The sequence below is a fragment of the Poecilia latipinna genome, unplaced genomic scaffold (genome assembly GCF_001443285.1).
Source record: "Poecilia latipinna isolate Pla-1442-1.1 unplaced genomic scaffold, P_latipinna-1.0 Scaffold1480, whole genome shotgun sequence".
NCBI lineage: Eukaryota > Metazoa > Chordata > Actinopteri > Cyprinodontiformes > Poeciliidae > Poecilia > Poecilia latipinna.
The window spans coordinates 19447-37535 of NW_015114096.1; the positions used below are offsets into that span (position 1 = coordinate 19447).

The 18089-nt window shown below is 38.4% G+C and overlaps 1 protein-coding gene and 1 long non-coding RNA gene across 2 annotated transcripts in view; one reads left to right on the forward strand and one right to left on the reverse strand.

Moving 5' to 3' along the window:
• Window positions 1-2365: 2365 nt before the first annotated feature.
• LOC106962971 (uncharacterized) lies at window positions 2366-11281 on the forward strand. Its single transcript, XR_001428091.1, has 3 exons — window positions 2366-2456; window positions 5142-5223; window positions 11088-11281. It is a non-coding gene; the product is annotated as an uncharacterized LOC106962971 (long non-coding RNA).
• Window positions 11282-15654: 4373 nt separating this feature from the next.
• LOC106962970 (protocadherin-9-like) overlaps window positions 15655-18089 on the reverse strand; it is a 122036-nt gene continuing 119601 nt past the window's right edge. Inside the window, exon 3 of the mRNA XM_015057650.1 lies at window positions 15655-16693. Within this exon, the coding sequence (XP_014913136.1) occupies window positions 16203-16693 (491 nt within the window). The 3' untranslated portion in view covers window positions 15655-16202. The remainder of the gene's footprint in view (window positions 16694-18089) is intronic.

Below are 18089 nucleotides of genomic sequence, written 5' to 3' on the forward strand. Positions count from 1 at the left end.
ATTCACCATGTGACCACTCAGTAAAATATTACTGGTAAGTCCAGAAACCATTGTCATAACAGCAATCACTCATCTGATTGCTGTAACAACAATGCTTTTACTGCAGTCTGGTGCAGTCACGGTGGGGACGGCATGAACTTTCAAAACTACAGCTAATAGCTACAATGTTGGCTCTGAACAACTCAACCCACCAAAACAAAAGGCCATCAAAGTTCAGGACAACGATGCTAGAAACAGATTTACGTGGAGAAGTTCTGCACATAAATCAGAGCAAGCGCTCTCAATTCTCAAAGTAGTGCTAATAACTGAAGACCTGGAGCTAAAAATTGAGTAGTATTTGGAACTGTTCTGAATTTTATCCACCTGTCAAATAGTTTAGTTTTATTTGAAGAAAGTGTCTGTGGCCACAGTTTTCTTTCGATGATGCCCTATCTTGTGTCCTCCCCACCCCAAACTTAACGTTTTGAAATGTAATAAGTTATAGTTCATGTTATTGGAACACAACATATTGTTCCACAAGGCTTTGGCAGCTTCTAGCCACGGTGTTTTTTCTCTTATAGGTTTTCTCTTATATGCACTCTTTCAGGCAGCTGATCAGTAGTGCACAGTATCAGGTGGGGAGGGGGAAGTGGTGCCCTACACTATGCCCATACAAGAGAATCCATTGGACACCTCAGCCCTTTCTGTGGCATCTAATTAAAACAGTGGGAATGATGATGTGAAAAAAATATATACCTTCATAGTGACCCATGTTTTCCTCCTCTTGAGCTACCACCGTGTCATTATTCCAAGAAAACTGTTTTTAGATTCCATGTAGTTAAATTGATAAAACAGATCAATTTCTTGCAAAAATTGATCTGTTGAGAGCAAGCTTTTAAAGACAGGGCTCTTGAAAAAGTACAACTGATAATCATGGGCACAGCCATTACTGGCATTCACTCAAAACTCTTTTGTGTAAAAACAGACTGTGGTGAATTCTGCAAAGACGAAACCCGATTTCTGTTGCTTTACCTGGGTGTGCCACAAGCTTGCAAAAAAAGAAAAAAAAAAGAAAATGTAATCAAATCACATTCAGCAACCTTTACAACATGTTGCATACTATTTTTTTTTTTTTGCAACCAGAGGGATCAGATGTGGATTTTATGTAAATACATGCATGGTGATTGAGTATACAGAGAACCTAATGTATCATGGAACTTTGAAGTGCGAACTTTGTCATAATGGATGCAGAAATAACTGTTTCATTCTATGTTGCAATATTTCTTCTTTTTTTTCCCCCAGTATGAGAAATGCTCCCGTCGGACGCAAAGGGTTAAAAATATACAACTAAAAGAAATAAACAGCATGAAGGAACCTTCTTTCTGAAAGAAAGGTGGCTTTTAGATTTTTGTTTCTTCATTCTGTTAATTGCATTCGACTGCATGGACAGCCAATTCTATTGATCTTAGCACAGGCTGAAATTGGCTAATTATTTTAGCTTGGATAGCAGTGGGGATGCGTGACCAGACACGGACAGAACGACGACGACTCTTAAAAATCACTCCATCGCTGACTGAGACGTCCAATTGAGGCATGTGTCAGCGCCCTTTACTAAACATGAGTACATTAAATTATTAAATGCTGGGGAAGAATCGTGAGCTGTGTTACTTTGGTATGCATGTAAACCAAAAGCTGCTGGTTGGACCAGCGGCAGACTTAAAAGATCACTGTGAGGATCAATTCATTTGGTAATTTGGGTCAACCTGTTTGGGTCACTTTAAATGTGCACACAAATTACCTTGTGAAGAGACGCAGCATGCAAAGAAAGACAATGCTTTATGTTTTCAAATCTTGTTAGAAATCAAACACAAAAAAAAATCGAATGTAATTTTCTACTAAGCTGATTTTGAGATCATTGGTTTTTAATAGATTTGTAAATAAAGAAGAAAAATACAATCTGTGGCCGATTTTAGTCTGTGTTTAAACTAAACCGTACTACTTAATACTTTTATCTTTATGTGACACTACACCCCATGTCCTGTGACCTTACTGCTATTACACTTGAATTTCCACACTGTGGAACAATATTTATATTCTATTCTATTTTATTCTATTATATTCTAGAGTTCTGAGTTTGAGGGAATAGATGGAAGTTGGGCAATTCCAGTCTCTAGCTAGGTTTTCAGTGAATTTCTGGATCAAAGATGGCCTTCCCGTAACATCAAATTACTGTATTTATTTTCAGTCTCCCCATGTTCTTCTATGTGCTCAGAAAAGTGCCTTTGAGAACTCGGTGCTGTCTCTGAGCAAAACTTGCTAAAAAGTTCTAAATTACCACCATTCGTTTTGGCTGCTTGGTGCTTTCCTTTGTTTTAATGGCAGAACTTGCTGGGCACAGCGGGACGGAAATGGCTTGGTGTCCATCACTGTGTCAGAATGGAATAAAGCTGTGATGCACTCTGGCCTTGAGCCACAGGGTGAGTCAGGCGATTAGACACACACACGCACGCACGCATACACACGCATACACACGCATTTTTGTAGTGTAAGGTCAATATAAAACAACCACAGTTGAGTCAAAGCCTGCGTTCGTGATCTGCCATTGAAGTGAGACTAAGTGAAATAACAACAACTTGGTTTTTTTAACATACAAAAGGAGGCAGCAATTATAATTGTGTTCTCAGCAATCACACCCAGCTGCTCTACACATTATATGCTTGTATGGAAAATATTTATTTGAAAATAATAATTATTTATAAAGAAATATTCCTCTTTTATGGCTGTTACCGTGTTCATGCTTACAGTGTGAGGGGTGGAGCAAAACCAACTCTCCTTCTGCGTGCTATCTTTTGCTCTTTTTCTGTCTTCCTTTTGTCGGCACAGAACATGTTTTGCTTGGAAGGAAAACCTTAAGACGTAAAATAAAAAAAGGAAAAACCAAGAAGAGCAAGTCCAGATGTGAGGCTGGTGTGACCTGGAAGTCAGCAGGGTTTGTGTTCAGTCATGTAGTCTCGGGCACTTGCTGAGGTGATGCACCTTTTTTTTTTTTTGTTGTTTATTCTGCTGGCAAATGTTTCATAGGAGAAAGAGCACACGAGTGAATAAAAGCAATTTCAAAAACATAAATGCGCATGTGAAAAAGGGCAGAGATGAGATACGACTCCCACTGCCAATGTGTTAGTAGTGGAACATTGCCGCCCAGCCTGGTTTTGTGTTTAATCACTTTATGACTCATATGCCATCTATGATCCCTATGAGGATGTTTACCATAAGGAAACTTTCACCGCGAAGCAAACGCAAAAACTGATACACATCTGAGTGTCCGTGTCAGGAAAAGGGAAAAAATAAACTCTTTGCCTCGTAGCACAAAAAAAAATATATCTATATATATATATATATATATATATATATATATATATATATATATATATATATAGATATGCAGACGAGTGAAAATGAAACATGCTTTACAGAGCCATGCCTCTCATTTCCATCTGGAAATCAAAATCAATTATTTAAAGCCGTACAGTTACTGATAGTTGCAGTTCTTGATTTTAAACAAAACGTGTGCCTTCTCACCCCACAGGTTTTCAATAGGTCTGGAAACTGAGAATGCCTCCATAGGAGGCTGAGTGTGTGTCTGCTGATCCATTTCTGTGTGGTTTTGTATCAAGATCCCATGAAAAAAAAAAAAAAATATATATATATATATATATAACCCACTTTCAGTGGTAACCAGTTTGTATTTAAAATATCTTGGTGTTTAAAAAAAAAAAAAAAAAAAACGCATACACACATTATGACAATCTTGTACACACTAAGAAAGTTCCAAGAAGGCTTTGAATGAGCAATAGGCCCACAGCATCACAGATCCTTTACCGCACCTAACAGTATGCAGCACGTGGTCCTTTTTCCTCACGTACTTTGTCTTATGCCAGTCTTTTCTGGGGTGTTATGAATTACTAAATAAAAAGTTCTTCAGTTTTAAAAAGACAAAAGAAAAAAAAAAAAAAAAAAAAAAAAAATGTTACCGTGTCCGTATTAATACCGCATACACGATTTTGGTATGTTAAAAGTATCCTGTTCAGGCTCAAGGCTTTATTGATTGACAGTACCATCATTTACTGTATTTCATTAGTGAATACATTATCTATATATGTGCATACATTCAGGATATTAAAATGTTTAGCAGCCTAACACAGAATAAATGTTTTGTTGAAAGCCGAAAGATAGTTTTTGATATTGTAATTACTATAAATGTCAAATATGAATTCTGTGTTAATCAGTGGATTGACGGACACAATCTAAAGAGCAGCTAATCAACGTACTCTCAAAAATGTGCCGACATTTTAGTCTTCACTAGGCTTGTAAATACTCTATGGAAAATGTTGTCTCTCCATTGCATATACAAATACATTTTTTTTATTTAGTTTTGCTGACTGAGGCCAGACCATAACATACATTAAATCTGTGGCGGTTTTAAGGGGAGTATGAAAGTAATTGCTTAACCAGTTAGGCTTGTATTTTGTTATTAACTGCTTTATTCTTTCATGTAAGCGGTTATTGATCTATTGCCTGCAGTAATAGATGCTGTGAATGAACTTTGCAAGCGGTGCCGGGGACAGTGACGGCACCAAACCGTTTCTATCCGTGTGAACAAAAGACCCAACTCCGGGGGATCAAAAGAGACTCCTGCAAATTGCACTCGCCACTTAATTTGGAGAGCTGAAATTATTCTTTTTAGAAAAATCAAAGCTTTTCAGAAGAACCAGCAGTTTCCTAAGGCCTGAATCTATCGTACCGTTTTCCTTTTGAGAACATTGAGCACACGTTGGGAGAATATTCAATTATACAACCGCCTAATATCGAAAGATTCTACATCGCAAGTAGGTTTTTTTTTTTTTTTCTTGTCGTTTTTGAGAAACAGACATTTGCAAAGACTTATGCCAATATCTCCTCCACGAATTTTGCATTTTTAGTTTTTTTTTTTTTTTTCCAAAACCTTTGTGACGGAGACTTAAGCCACAGCGAGTAACCGCATCATTTGTCAGTAGTTGTTTTTCTTTTAGAGTAAAAAGTCTGGATGCAAGGTGTTAGACGGGCGTTGGGTTTTTGATAGTCAATCAACAAGTCACCTTTTTCTCAATCTCTTTCTCTTACAGCTTGCCACCATACATTTGTCATTTCTCTGCCTCCTCCAGCTCTGTCCCTCCATTTTCTTCTCACACGCTCACTTTCTCTTATGTAAGTACTTCTCATTAATCACAGCCTGGCTCCAACTACTAAGACCTGTATGGATTTTTGTCAAATTGCTTCTGCCACATAAATCTAGTACATATAAATTTGTGTGCATTCAACTCTCAACTGATGTGTGATTAATGGTTGAGAGTACATTCGCCCGTTGCACTGCAGTTTGTTTGGCCTCACAACTAGCGAGCGTTCATACCTCATGCTTGGCGAAGGATCACATCATTGGCTTATTTGTTGCTGCAAGTCATTGTGGGAAATCTATCATACAGTGGCAGGGGTCATGGGGAGTCTGGTGGTTAATAACAGCCGACCTGGGTGCACTGAAAAGAGATCAGTCAAACCTCCACTCTGTGGATCCACTCGTTGATTTTTCTCCTCATTGCCAAGTTTACATGTAGCTAAGTAAATATGTAAAAGTGAAAGTGACTTGCTAGTTATTTAGCTGAGGATAAGTGCTTATAGACATTTTTATGAAAATTGAAATGCTACTTTTACAACGTCAAAATTGTTTTGGATTTATTTATTTATTTATTTATTTATTTATTTATTTATTGCCATGTTTCTGACCCACATACAAGATTAGTGTAAGGACACAAGAGGAAAAGTTCATTGACAACAATAACAATGATTAATGTGATGATCTTGATCTGACCGGATCTGGAGATGGGTTGGGGGCGGGGGAGCAGGAGCACTTTGAGGATGAGGGCGAGAGCTGAGCGAGAAAGATGAATGTGTAAATATTGCATATGTACTGAGAGCAGAAGCTTAGCAATAGATGTAAGTGGATGAACACGAGGGAGGAGAAGTGAAACCCAGGGTATCGGTCTGTGTGGAGGTCTGGAATGAGTAAATCTGCGGAGAGTGTGGAAGTTCTTGAAGCAGGGTGACCGGTTAGCGCGTCGGAAGGTGGACAGGTGTGAATGAAGGAGATTTACCTTAAAAGTGAGCACAAGTCAATGTTGGTTTACGACACATATGCAAAACTCGATACGGGTTGGAAGTGCTGCACATGACACCCAAGTGTCAGATTTTTATGGTTTGACATGTTGCCTAACATTTAAAAAATTAGCTAAAAATATAGCCATGGCTAATCTTTCATCCTTAAGGCAAAATACTTTTTTATTGTACAGTGTGTGCTTCCCACTGCAAAGCAAAGGTCATAAATCCATGCAAAAGTGCCTTTTGAAAATAAGATTTAAGAAAATACTAAACGCCCAAGTTTTTGTTTTTAAAATTAGGGTTTTCTTTTTTTTTTTCTTTTTTTTTAAATTGGTTTGATGTAATTTTAAATGTTGCGTGTTAATTACCTGTTGGAACCTCCCCAATTAAAAGAAACAAAGGTGTTAAAAACATCAGTCTTTGTCTGTTTAGCCTGTATAACGTTTTTCATTTGGTGATGGAGTTATTGCATAAAGGAAGGCCGAAAACCAATCACCGTTTTAAGATAATGCTAGTACCGAAGAAAAATAAGCCTGAAGACTCAGCGCACCTGGTACACTGACATTAAGGAGGACCCTCAAGGAGTCTCTCAAGTCTGTTTCCATGGATGATGATCAAGATGAGGTCATCCAGCAACAAGCCGTGTTTTTCTTTTGATCATCACTTGAGTCGTTTGAATGAGATGGAAAGAGGTCTTCTTTTGATATAAATACTAAGTAGCAAAAGAAAAAATAAAGCCCCCCGAAAAGAGCATTTTATTATAGCTTGAATTACTTCTATATCCACTTAACAAACCCGTCCTTCTGTATCTGCAGCTAGACCTGTAATCTAACAATTACTTAATTAGATAAGCTCAGTAAATTCCATACAACCGCAACAACTGTAATCCCATAACAAATGTATTCTGAAATATTATCTGGAAATGTTGACGTTGGCTCGCAACGTGCGATCACAGGTGGAATCTTTACGGCGCGTGTGTCCATTTCCACCGCAAAGGCAATAAAATTACCTGCAACGACAGCGGCCTCGGGGGTGCAATCGCTGGGAAAAAAACAAACCGCAGAGAGAATTTATGTGATCACAATTAAATCAGCGTTATTGCAGGAGTTTCCTCATGAACTTGTTTATTTGTTCCTACCCTAACACATAAAAAAAAAAAAAAAGAAAAAAAAACTTGGCTCTTACTCCCTTTGTGCATTCATAAAATAAACATGAAATAGAAATCAATTTAACAAAGCCCTAACTGCTATTCCTCGGATGCCATTTCCCACGGTTGTGCGGGAAAATAAAATTTAAAGACAATAAAAACGTCATAAATTGTGGATATCAAACGGTTTCCTCCAAGGTTTATGGTCGAATTCCCCGTGCTGATGTGATTTTTAAATCGTTATTTCACACCAGTGAGCATGAAAAGGAATTAGAATTTATATTACAGTGGCATGCTTTGTGTTTGATACTATAGAGGTGATCAATGATTTCATTAATTAGCTCCACATATTTGAGCTTTGGGAACAGTATTTTTTTTTTTATATCCTTTCTACCCACCATGTGCTCTGTGCTCTATCAAAGCTGCTTCCATCTTATCGTCCTACCCTCCAAGTTTTATAAGCCTGTCAGCCCCAAATCCATCAGATATAGGTCGGATCAAACGTTTGCCTACACTCATCCTTAATACGACTATCATAATAATTTGAGTGTGTGTTTTTTTTTGTTTGTTTGTTTGTTTTGTTTTGTTTTTTTGGACTGTTCTTTTTGTGGCATGACTTATAATCCGACAACCAACCAACTTTAAAAGGTAATGCAGCTTTTTCTCCAGCCCTCAGAGGGACATAACTATTCATACAGGCTCAATATTACATACAGATACACAAAGACACTTCCACTGATATTTTGGTGCATGTTCCTTTGCAACTTGCAGAGAGACCAAATCCTTTTTTTCAGATACTTATGCACTAGCTTCTCATTTGTTCAACAATCATCCTGACAACCACATCCCATTGATACTGGGAAGTAAAGCGGGCAGCCATTGTCTTCAAGGAAGAAATGTAGCCAGAAAAAAAAAAAAAAAATCCTGATCACTTATACATTAGTGAAATAATCAAAGGAATAAAGAAAACAGCAACTGTGGAACTCAAGGCTAAGTTTACTAGTAAAATAAGACAATGTGAAGGGAACTTGAGGGATAGGGACTGAACAGCTGTGTAGTCATAAGAAAACCACTAATCAGTCAGGCTAGCTGGAGAAAAATCCTTCAATTTACAAGTTAGCGAGATGTTTGGACTCTGGAGCAATTGAAGCAATTGATGAGTCCAGATTTACGCCGTTCTACCAGAGTGATTGGCACATCATGCAACGTCATGAGGTCAACTGTCTATAAGACGGTCTTTCAAATTGCAATGACAACACTGACCTCTGTTGATCCGTTTCTTCCCACTCAAGTAGATTTCCCCGTTTTTATAGCTACAGTTGCCCAAATACGTAGAATATTTTTCTGAAACGCTCAAAATGTGCATTGGTAGCTAAGTGCTCAAAAGAAGATCGGAACATTGAGTAATAACTGAAATGCTGTCAGGTGTTCAACAGGAAGGACAATCATCTGAAATCTCTAGATTTATAATCAATACAGTCACGTGTGCTGCACCAACAGAGGTTTATAGCTAAACTTCTACATTTGTTTTAGATCAGGCAGAACTTTAAAAATTATCTATAAAAAAAAATAAAAAGCATCGGAGGCAACTGAAAAAATGGATGCGAAAAGCACAAAAACATCCAGTGGAACGACAAAAATAACTTTTGAAATTCTACAAGTTTTATGAAAGAAATTTTTCCACAGAGCTTTTCCTTAGTTTGCTTTTCTGTCTTTTTTTTCTGTTTTGATTTGTTGTTTAGCAAGGTGATAATAAATAACAGGGTGATTTATCCGCCATCACTGACTCCTGGCAGTGTAAATCAAACATTACAGACCCTGCAAGAGATTACTCATGACACTTAATTGCAGTAGGTACTCATGCCTAGCATCTAACAAAGTGGATGCAAAACCAATCAACTCATTTTGCTTTGTCAATTTTGTGCCCCAGACAATTAGTTTCTAAAAAAAAAAAAAAAAAAAAGGGTAAAACTTAATAGGAGAATCCAACTGTGTACACATTTTACTGGCTGATTGCTTATTACAGCAGATGTTTATTATAATTTAATATTTGAATATTATTCAAATAAGGAACAATGTGACCACCAAAAGGCAGAAGTAGTGATAGAAACATAGAAACTCAAATTAAGAATCACTGAGTGACGATTTTCTTGGCATTCTGAAAGCAGTAACTTGGAAACCTAACAAAGCGACACCCCGTCCGAAAAACTAAGGGCTCTTTGTGGTGAGCTCAATTTGCCTATAATTTACCACATATCTCCATTACTCCAGGATCATCGTTTTACAAATATGGTCGTCACTTTATGTTAGAGCGGCATGGCTATAAAGTTTTTGTTATCAAATGGTGCTCTCAAAAATTACTCGTCTGCTCTGAAAAATGATTGGACACCTAATTACGATATATTTACGTTTGGTGCTTTCAGTGTTTATCATTTTTATGGCCCTGAAATATGAGGATATTTGCATGTTAAATTACACAAATTGGAATCACTTGGTGCCCCCGAAACTTTAATTTTGGTGGTTATTACATTTTTTTAAAATTAATTTTCATAAATGTGGGAGTGACTTCCTAAGAAATAAGGAGCCTTTAAAAATAATAAATAAAAAAAAAAAAAAAAAAGTGACATGTCCTATTCCAACAGAGTGGGCTGAGAGTCTTTCTCCATGGTTGCTATACTCTTCTGTCGCCACTAGGACTGAACCATCCCGCCCCTCAAACACACACACACACACACACGCTCACACTTCTCGAGTTAATGAGTGCATCAAGTCATATTTGCATCCCGCTTCGTATTCTCATTATCTGGCATTCATTATATTTAGCTGCTGTTTTATTTATATATATATATATGATATATATATATATATATATATAAAGCTCACAACAGTTGATTGGTATGCATTGCCTAAACATTAATTACATTCACATTCATTCTAATTTGTCTTAATTCACCCTCTTTCCACCAAAAGAAAAGAATGCTACCCGCTGATTATCCCGCAGCAAGCAAATTCAGAATTCTCCAAAATGAACCTGAAGATGAGCCGAAACCATTTGCATATCAACAGGATGCAATCTTGCTGAGAAGTGACATCTATTCCGGATCAAATATGAGAAAACAAATAATTGTCACATTTTTTGCATTTGTGCAATCTAGATGTAAGCAACAGTTCCTGACTTGTGCTAAAAAAAAAAAAAGAAAAATCTTTTATTCCCCCCAAATTAAAAATGTGTAGCATACATATACATGATACCATTATTAGTCTTAAGCTGTGGGAGACGCTGCAGTATGCTGTGAACCAGAGTATGTGGAATTGATTAGAATGAATCTGTAATTACCTAGCTGGTAATCACCTCATACATCAACTGAGACCCACATGGAAAATTGGAAATCAATACTAAAATATAGATGAGGGTAGATTTTTTTTTTTTTTGCATTCACCCCAGCAAAAGCACAGTATGAGAACATAAACATATACATCACACAGAGGAAGATGAGTTTGGGAATTACCTTTCAACGGGGTTCCCTGAATAGCAGAGGAGGAAAAACTGTCTGACTTCCACTGCAGCATTTAAATCGGTCTTCTTGATTTACGAGAACTATTTTCAAAAGTCATTACAAAATATGTAATATCGAAGCACAGCAGTACTGCACATTTTCCACGTAACTAGTATTTACACCGTCACCCGCAGTCACATTACCAGTTGTATTTATTCATTTCTTTTTCTGTTCATGGGTGCTTCTAACTGAATTCAGATCCTTGTTATTTCCAGGCAAAACTCTTGACAGCGAGAAACACAATTCTGGAGGAATCCACTAAACCCACATACCTTGCTGGAGAACGCTCTTCGGATCGCTGGATCCTAAGAGTGTCAAATGTCTTTTCTGCTGGAAGTAGCCATCAGAAGACGACCCTACGCTGTGGACATAAAAGGCTCGATCCGGTCAGCAATGATACTTGGGGCAGTGGGGGGGGGGGGCGGTATCTTCTGCTTCACAAAACACCCCATGCCGGGTCTTCCCCACTCGCCCCTTCCAGTCTAGTGGCAGCAGCAGTTAGCATACACCTGGTACAACTGTGTGTCTCAGTCCAACACTCCTGAGAACGGTTGTCGACGATGAGAAGCATTGTTGTGACGACGTGCTGAAAATGGAGTGTCGGAAAGACTGGGAGCTATTCGAGAAGTGTCAAATTACAAAGTCATGTTTGTTGTGTACAGCATTTTTATAACAGCTAAAGGTAACGTAATCACTTGTTTGTGCTCTGAAAAGGCACCGACTTCCAATGTCCCTTTAAAAGACGGGATTTTTGCAAAGTCAGCCACCACACTTCTATTTGTAGGGCAGTTTTAAGTGAGAGTTTTCACAATGAATGACCGTTTGAAGGTCATGCCACAGAATCACAGTCAAATTTAAGCCCAGACTTTGACTAGGCCACTTCATATAATATTTTCCCAAATGTATGTTTTCAATCAGCAGTCGTTTTGTCTTGGATGCCATTTTTTTCCATGTCTCTTGAATTGAAATGCGTTTTCGATTCAAACTCATTATTGAATCGAAAAACACTGACCCTCGGCAAGTGGACCCGAGGGCTCCAGATGTTTTTCTGAGCTTCTTGTGACGTACATAAATTGTTGAAGTACCGCTGGAGTAATTTTGAAAGGCCTGGCCATTCACTGAAAAGGTACAACACTGCTCCATATTTTATGTGTTTATGGATTATGAATCTCACTGTGCTTTCTTAGAAATGTCTTAGTAGACCCTTTCACTGGTAGATGTCAATGAATTTTGTCTTAATTTTTATAGGGACTTGATAAGTTTCTTTTTCATATCTTTTAGCCTACTTTATGTTAGATATTTGGTTGAATGTTTTTGATTACACAGGTCCAACAGTAATTACACCTGGCTGTGGCTAGTACAACTCATACAAAATTGCATTAAAAAGTTGCATTAATAATAAAAAAAAACACACACACACAGCAAGACACCGAAGCAGCGAAAGAATTGCACGCAACAGTTTTAACATATTATATTTTAATTTCTGCAGAGACAAAAATGACAAGCAATTTATTTACACAAACCTGTACAAAAGCAAATTAAATTATGTAAAATATCTCATAAATAGAAGTGGACTTGCGTTCAATACACTTTGCCATGTTCAGCTAAGCTGCGTGCATAGTGACTCATATTAAACGATGATAAATTTGTTCCTCAAATTTCTCTACATCAACATCCATGTTGCAGGACAAATAGTAATGGGTAATATTACAAATCTCTTTACACGCATGTGAATGTTTTTTTTTTTTTTTTTTCGTTTTTCTTTTGTTTTCAGTAGAGACGAGAGCACCCTCCGAACGCACACCTCAGGAAGGCAAGTTTCACACTTTCTGTCACATGTTAAAGAATCGCAGCACCTGCTCTCATGTGGGGTTCGGTGTCCATCGCCTTGGTGTATCAAAGAGAGAGAAAGAGAGAGAGAGAGAGAGAGAGAAAGAAACAACCCGTTGAGCCTATCATTTCTCAGAAAAGATGTAGAGTAGATTGTGTTCGATGTCGTTGTTCTTGTAAGGCAATCTTTCTTTCATGTCTTTTCGTTTACACCCTGTAAGAGTCTCTGTTCCCACTTTATCTGATGTTGAAATAGAAAAAAAAAAGAGAAAGGCATCACTTTGCAACATCATAGGGAACCCTGCAGCATACTCATTTGTAGATCAGGGTTTCCTTACCACAATCTCTAGATATGCAAACTCTGTAACTCTGTGCCTGTACTTTTTCCTCACAACACGTCCTGAGGTGTGCATTCTGGCAGGGCAATTCTTCCCCCCCCCCATCTTCCTATCTATGCCTCCTAGTAAACTGTCACATTTGCATTTTTATCTCCCCACGACTTTTGAGCAGTCAAATGTCTTTTATTTTTTTCGTTTTTTTTTTTTCCTTCCCAGCTATCTCTATCTTTCAGGGCTTTTGTTTCATGCACAAAAAAGGTTACTTGACCTCTGTTGTCACAGATGTACATGAGCGGAACACGACCAAAATAAAAAAATAAAAAAAATCCAATAGATCATTTCCACCAACAAGCAACTTTTCACCTGTACCTGGATTCATTCAGTAATGCACAAAGGATGCACTAGGAAATTGGTATTTCAACAAGATAACTGACCCCCAGTGAGGAGAAATCATTTAAATTATTAGACCTTACAGGCTCACTGACATTTGACTAGTCATCCTTTCAAAAGCAAAAAAAAAAATAAAAAATAAAAAATCTTTGACATCATGGGATTTCATCTAATATGCAGATGACTTTCAGTGCTTAAATGCCAACCCCATCTACTAGTCAGTGTGATCATTCCTGCACCGTTTCAGACCAACATTTAATCATACCAATTGGTATAAAAAGGCACAATTGCATATTTGCATTCACTCAGTTTTTTTTTTTTTTGTTTTGTTTTTTTTGTCCCCTTTTTTTCAGAAGCACTCTAAATATACAAAGTGGCGCCAAATAAAGGAGGAAAACAAAAAAAAAAGTGAAACACAGTACATCGTCATGATCATTTCCACAATTTTATCTGCAACTGTGTGACATTGGAAGTGACTAAAACAATAAAAAATACATGAGAAATTGACTATCCTAATGGTATACAGCCGATACAAAAGAAAACAAATCATTTAAAGTATATGTGACATGAGGCGATGATAAAACTTGGTAATGGGTGGAGAAAAAAAAATCAAAATCAACAGTTCAGTCTTGATTAGTGTACAAAGTCGCATTACATGGGTAAAATGCAAGCAACAAGATGGGCTTCTGTTTACAAGAGAAACTTTTTTTTGTCTGTTTTTTTATACATTTTCTTTTACAGTTTTTATTTATTTATTTATTTTCATCGTCTGTCCTCTGTAAGTGAAGTAAGTTGCCATTAAACGTGCAGTAAAAAGTAAATATTCATGTATACAGTTGATAAGTATTAGGAGCACTTTCTTTCAAACAACGAGTAGTACTTACAGACTATAGATTGCCGGAGTGGGTGTTTAGAAAAACTGAAAAAGCACCTCCGGTTGAGCCAAAAAGGGTTTTTTTGCAAAAAAAAAAAAAAAAAAAAAAAAAAAAAAAAAAAGTTTCATTGCATCTCTTTTTAATTACAGTAAGACTTGTGCCACTGCAGCTGGAAAAAAAAAAGAAGAAAAGAAAAAAACAATGTACACAAGGAGGCACAAAATCTAAACAATGACATTTGTGTGTAGAAAGAGTTGGTGTAATGATTATATGGGTGGTTTTAGTTGAGACATGACATTCTTATCGCTCATTCCTTCACAAAACGAGTAATGCGCACTTAAAGCAAAGTTCTCGGAGAAAGCTTTTCGCCTATGAGTAACGCTTCATCCTATTCGCGAAGCTTTGGTTTGACTTCGACAGAAACATTTGTCCACATGTATGCTAAACTGTTGCTTTTTTTTTTGTTTGTTTGTTTGATTGTTCCCTAACTGAGCTGATTCTTACATTCATGGTTAAAAAAATAAAATAAAAATAAAAAAAAAAGCAACAGCTATAAGTGCTTAAAGGATTCCAGAATATGGGCATCGATGTCATCTAGAAGGCTTTTGAAAGAAGAGTGGAAAATAAGGTATTGGTCACACTTATGTCATGGTATTTATTGCTCAGTCCTAACACACACACACACACACGCACGCACACAAATGAAAGTAAGACATGTCTTTCTTTGCAACTTTTCCGACGACAACTCAGCCATGGGTATGCTTTTCAGTCTCCCAATATCTACAAATTTGAACTGCACCTGAAGATTTTTAATCTCTTGCCAGAACACTGTGCTTAACCCAAGTTGCCACCAGGAAACACAGTTAAACACCAATTTGTACGCTCTTCTTACTAAGGTGATCAGATAATAAGCCATGCTTCTCCAGGGAATGTGATTGTAGACGTAAAGTATCTTGCATTTCTCGGGATGGGCTTTTGTCTCAATCTTGCCAATCAAAAGACAAAATAAAAAGACTTACTAAAGGTAGCAGGGCAAAAGTCGGGCACCAGAGCCACGAGCTCTGTTGCTAGCTTCCGACGCTTATTTACAACGAGCGACACTTGCGCCAGGTTCTCACGCGGCTGGTCATCAAAGGTTCATCATTTGTCTCTCGAGTGGAGCTGCAGTCCAAGCCAGGAAAAGTCTATTGGCTTCTAAACCAGGTTTCCATATCCTGAAGAGGTCAGTTTTTTTTTTTAAAGCTTAGTCTTTTCGGTCCCTTGTAATATTCAAATTCAGCCACGTCTTGGCTTGGAAGTTCAGTACAAACTCAAAAGATGGCTGATGGTGAAAGAGTCCAGTCACTTTGTTTAGATAAAATGGCATCTTGGCCAGACTATTCTGGACTGTAAAAAAAAAAAAAAAAAAGGCCAAATCGAGGCAAATTCCAAAGTCAAAACAGTCTGCGAGAACGGTTCTGATTCCAGAAAAGAACAGACGAGGGCAATGAACGAAACGGGCGTATTTTTTTTTACAGCGTTATCTTTAAAAACAACAGTTACTTCTGTAGGGTAGTCATGCGTGTGCTGTATATCTAAAATGAGTTGTTTAACTTTACAGATTGACTATCAGGCAGCAGACTGTCTCCAAACAGCGAGACTTGCCATTAGTTCCTCCTCCTCTTCTCTGCCAGGTCATGGCCAGAAATAGCACTTTGTAAAACCGTTGTGTTTACATGTCCACTTAGATGTTTCGTCAAGGAGTAGCTGTAACGTCTCTGGGGAAGTTTTAGTTGGCGTTCGGGTGGCTGGGACAAAAAAAAAAAAAAAACCTTCTGTAACTGCAACAATTATGGGTAAGTGACTGTCGTTCGCGACGGGTTTTGAATGCCACCGGTTTTATGGTAAGACTCCGAGCTTACAGGTACACCTCCCGTCGTGTCAGCGTGCCACACGACGTGGGCTTGTACTCTCCGGTTGGCGCGAGGGGGATCTCCTCGGTAGGGTGGCCCAGCATCTCCTCGCCGCCTCCCGGCGAGCCGTAGGAAGGCGAGCCGAAGGCCTCGTAAGAAGAAGAGGAGGAGGCCATCTTCTTGTTGAGCAAGTTGCGGTTGCGGTCTCCCATCATGTGCGTGGTGGTGGGGTCTCCGTTGGCCATGGCGGCCATGGCGAGGGTCTCTTGGCTGCCCGGCTGCTCCGCGCTGCCGCTGCTGCTACTGCTCCCGCTGCTGCCATTGCCGGTCATGAAAGTGGAAAGCTTTGGTTGTTGTTGGGGGTTGGTGGTTGACTTGGACGGCCGTCGCTCGGGCGACGTGCGCACAGGCATCCAGCAGGAGTCCGAGTGGCCGTACTCGTTGCACTCCCGGGTGCACTTGCCAGTCATGGCTACGTCAGGCAAGGGCCGGGAGTCTGGAGGAAGCAAAAAAGAGAGAGGGGGGGGAGGGAAAGAAAAAGTGTCAATAACCGTAATTTATTTCAACAAAGTGAGAAAATTTCTCAGAAGTTTACAGCTAGCGCTACTGTTGTGGCATGTTTTGAGACATAGCTATTAAAAATACATTAGTCTGTATGTTTTTGTCCCCTAATGAGGTCATTACCACATCTAAATGTTAATGAAGATAAAAAAAAGCAATAATAAAAAAAAAAAACAGGCCACAATGGTTAGGGACCCATGTTTGGAGCTCTTTGTGTTACCAGTGAGTACAACACAGCTCCCACTAACAAAGCTGCATTTATTTTCATGCAGAACGCATACCTCATGACAGCAAGAATAACAAAAAAGACCCACAACGAAAAGAAGACACTACTTGGCTACGACGACAGCCTCAAACTAAAAATAAACAACAGAAAAAAAGTGGCGTGAATCAGAGTTGAAATAATGTCATGCTTCAAAACACATTTTGTGCTTGAGAAGGGAAAAGGGGTTCGGGGCCGCAGTGGTGAAAAGAAGGGGAAGAGGTCAGTTTGCGTTTCTCATGTAAGATTTAAGATGCGCTGTTGCTCTGTCTTGCGAAATGGAAACACCACCGACCCCCTCCTTTTTTTTTTTTTTGGCCTCCATGTTTTTTTAGCTGATTGACAGACGACAATCACACGCTCATCTAAGTAGCTTAATAGCTTTGCGGGGCTCAAGCGCTCAAATATCCTCTTAAATCCACTATTAAGTGGCCTTAACCAATTACCTATCTGAGCGCTAGTCTCAGATTAGCAACGTCTTCTGCATTATTGCGGAAAGCAAATTATGCGCTTACAATGCCACTGCTGGGACAACACGCTAGCCTCACTGTCAGACAATAGAACATGTGACAGATATTTCGAACTGATGAGTTGACCGAACATAACATCGTACGTTAAAAAAAAAAAAAAAAAGGGAAGGAAAAAAAAAACATGGGGGTCTTTGCCAAAGCCTTAATGCTTTTCAAATGAGACAGAGCTGGAGGAATCATTGTTACGGGTAGTGCTGTGTTAGATGCTGTTTCCTCATGACCTTATGAAGCAAACTATGGGAAACCAAAATCAAGCAAAAGCGAGGGTGATTGCAAATCAAGCCAGGCATGCCTTTGCTCAGAAAACAAAACAAAAAACAACAGAGTTTGGACCGTAGCTTACTTTTAATGCTCTTTATCTCCTGCAAAAGAAACAAAAAGTAGAACAGAAATCACTTTTAAATTCTTTATTTCTGCAGTATTAAAAAATATGTCGATCACACAACAACAACAAAAAAAAAAGGAACAAAAAAAAAAAAAAAAAGGTTTCCCAAAAAAAAACAAGGACTTGAGGAAACACAGACCCCGAAAAAAGGACG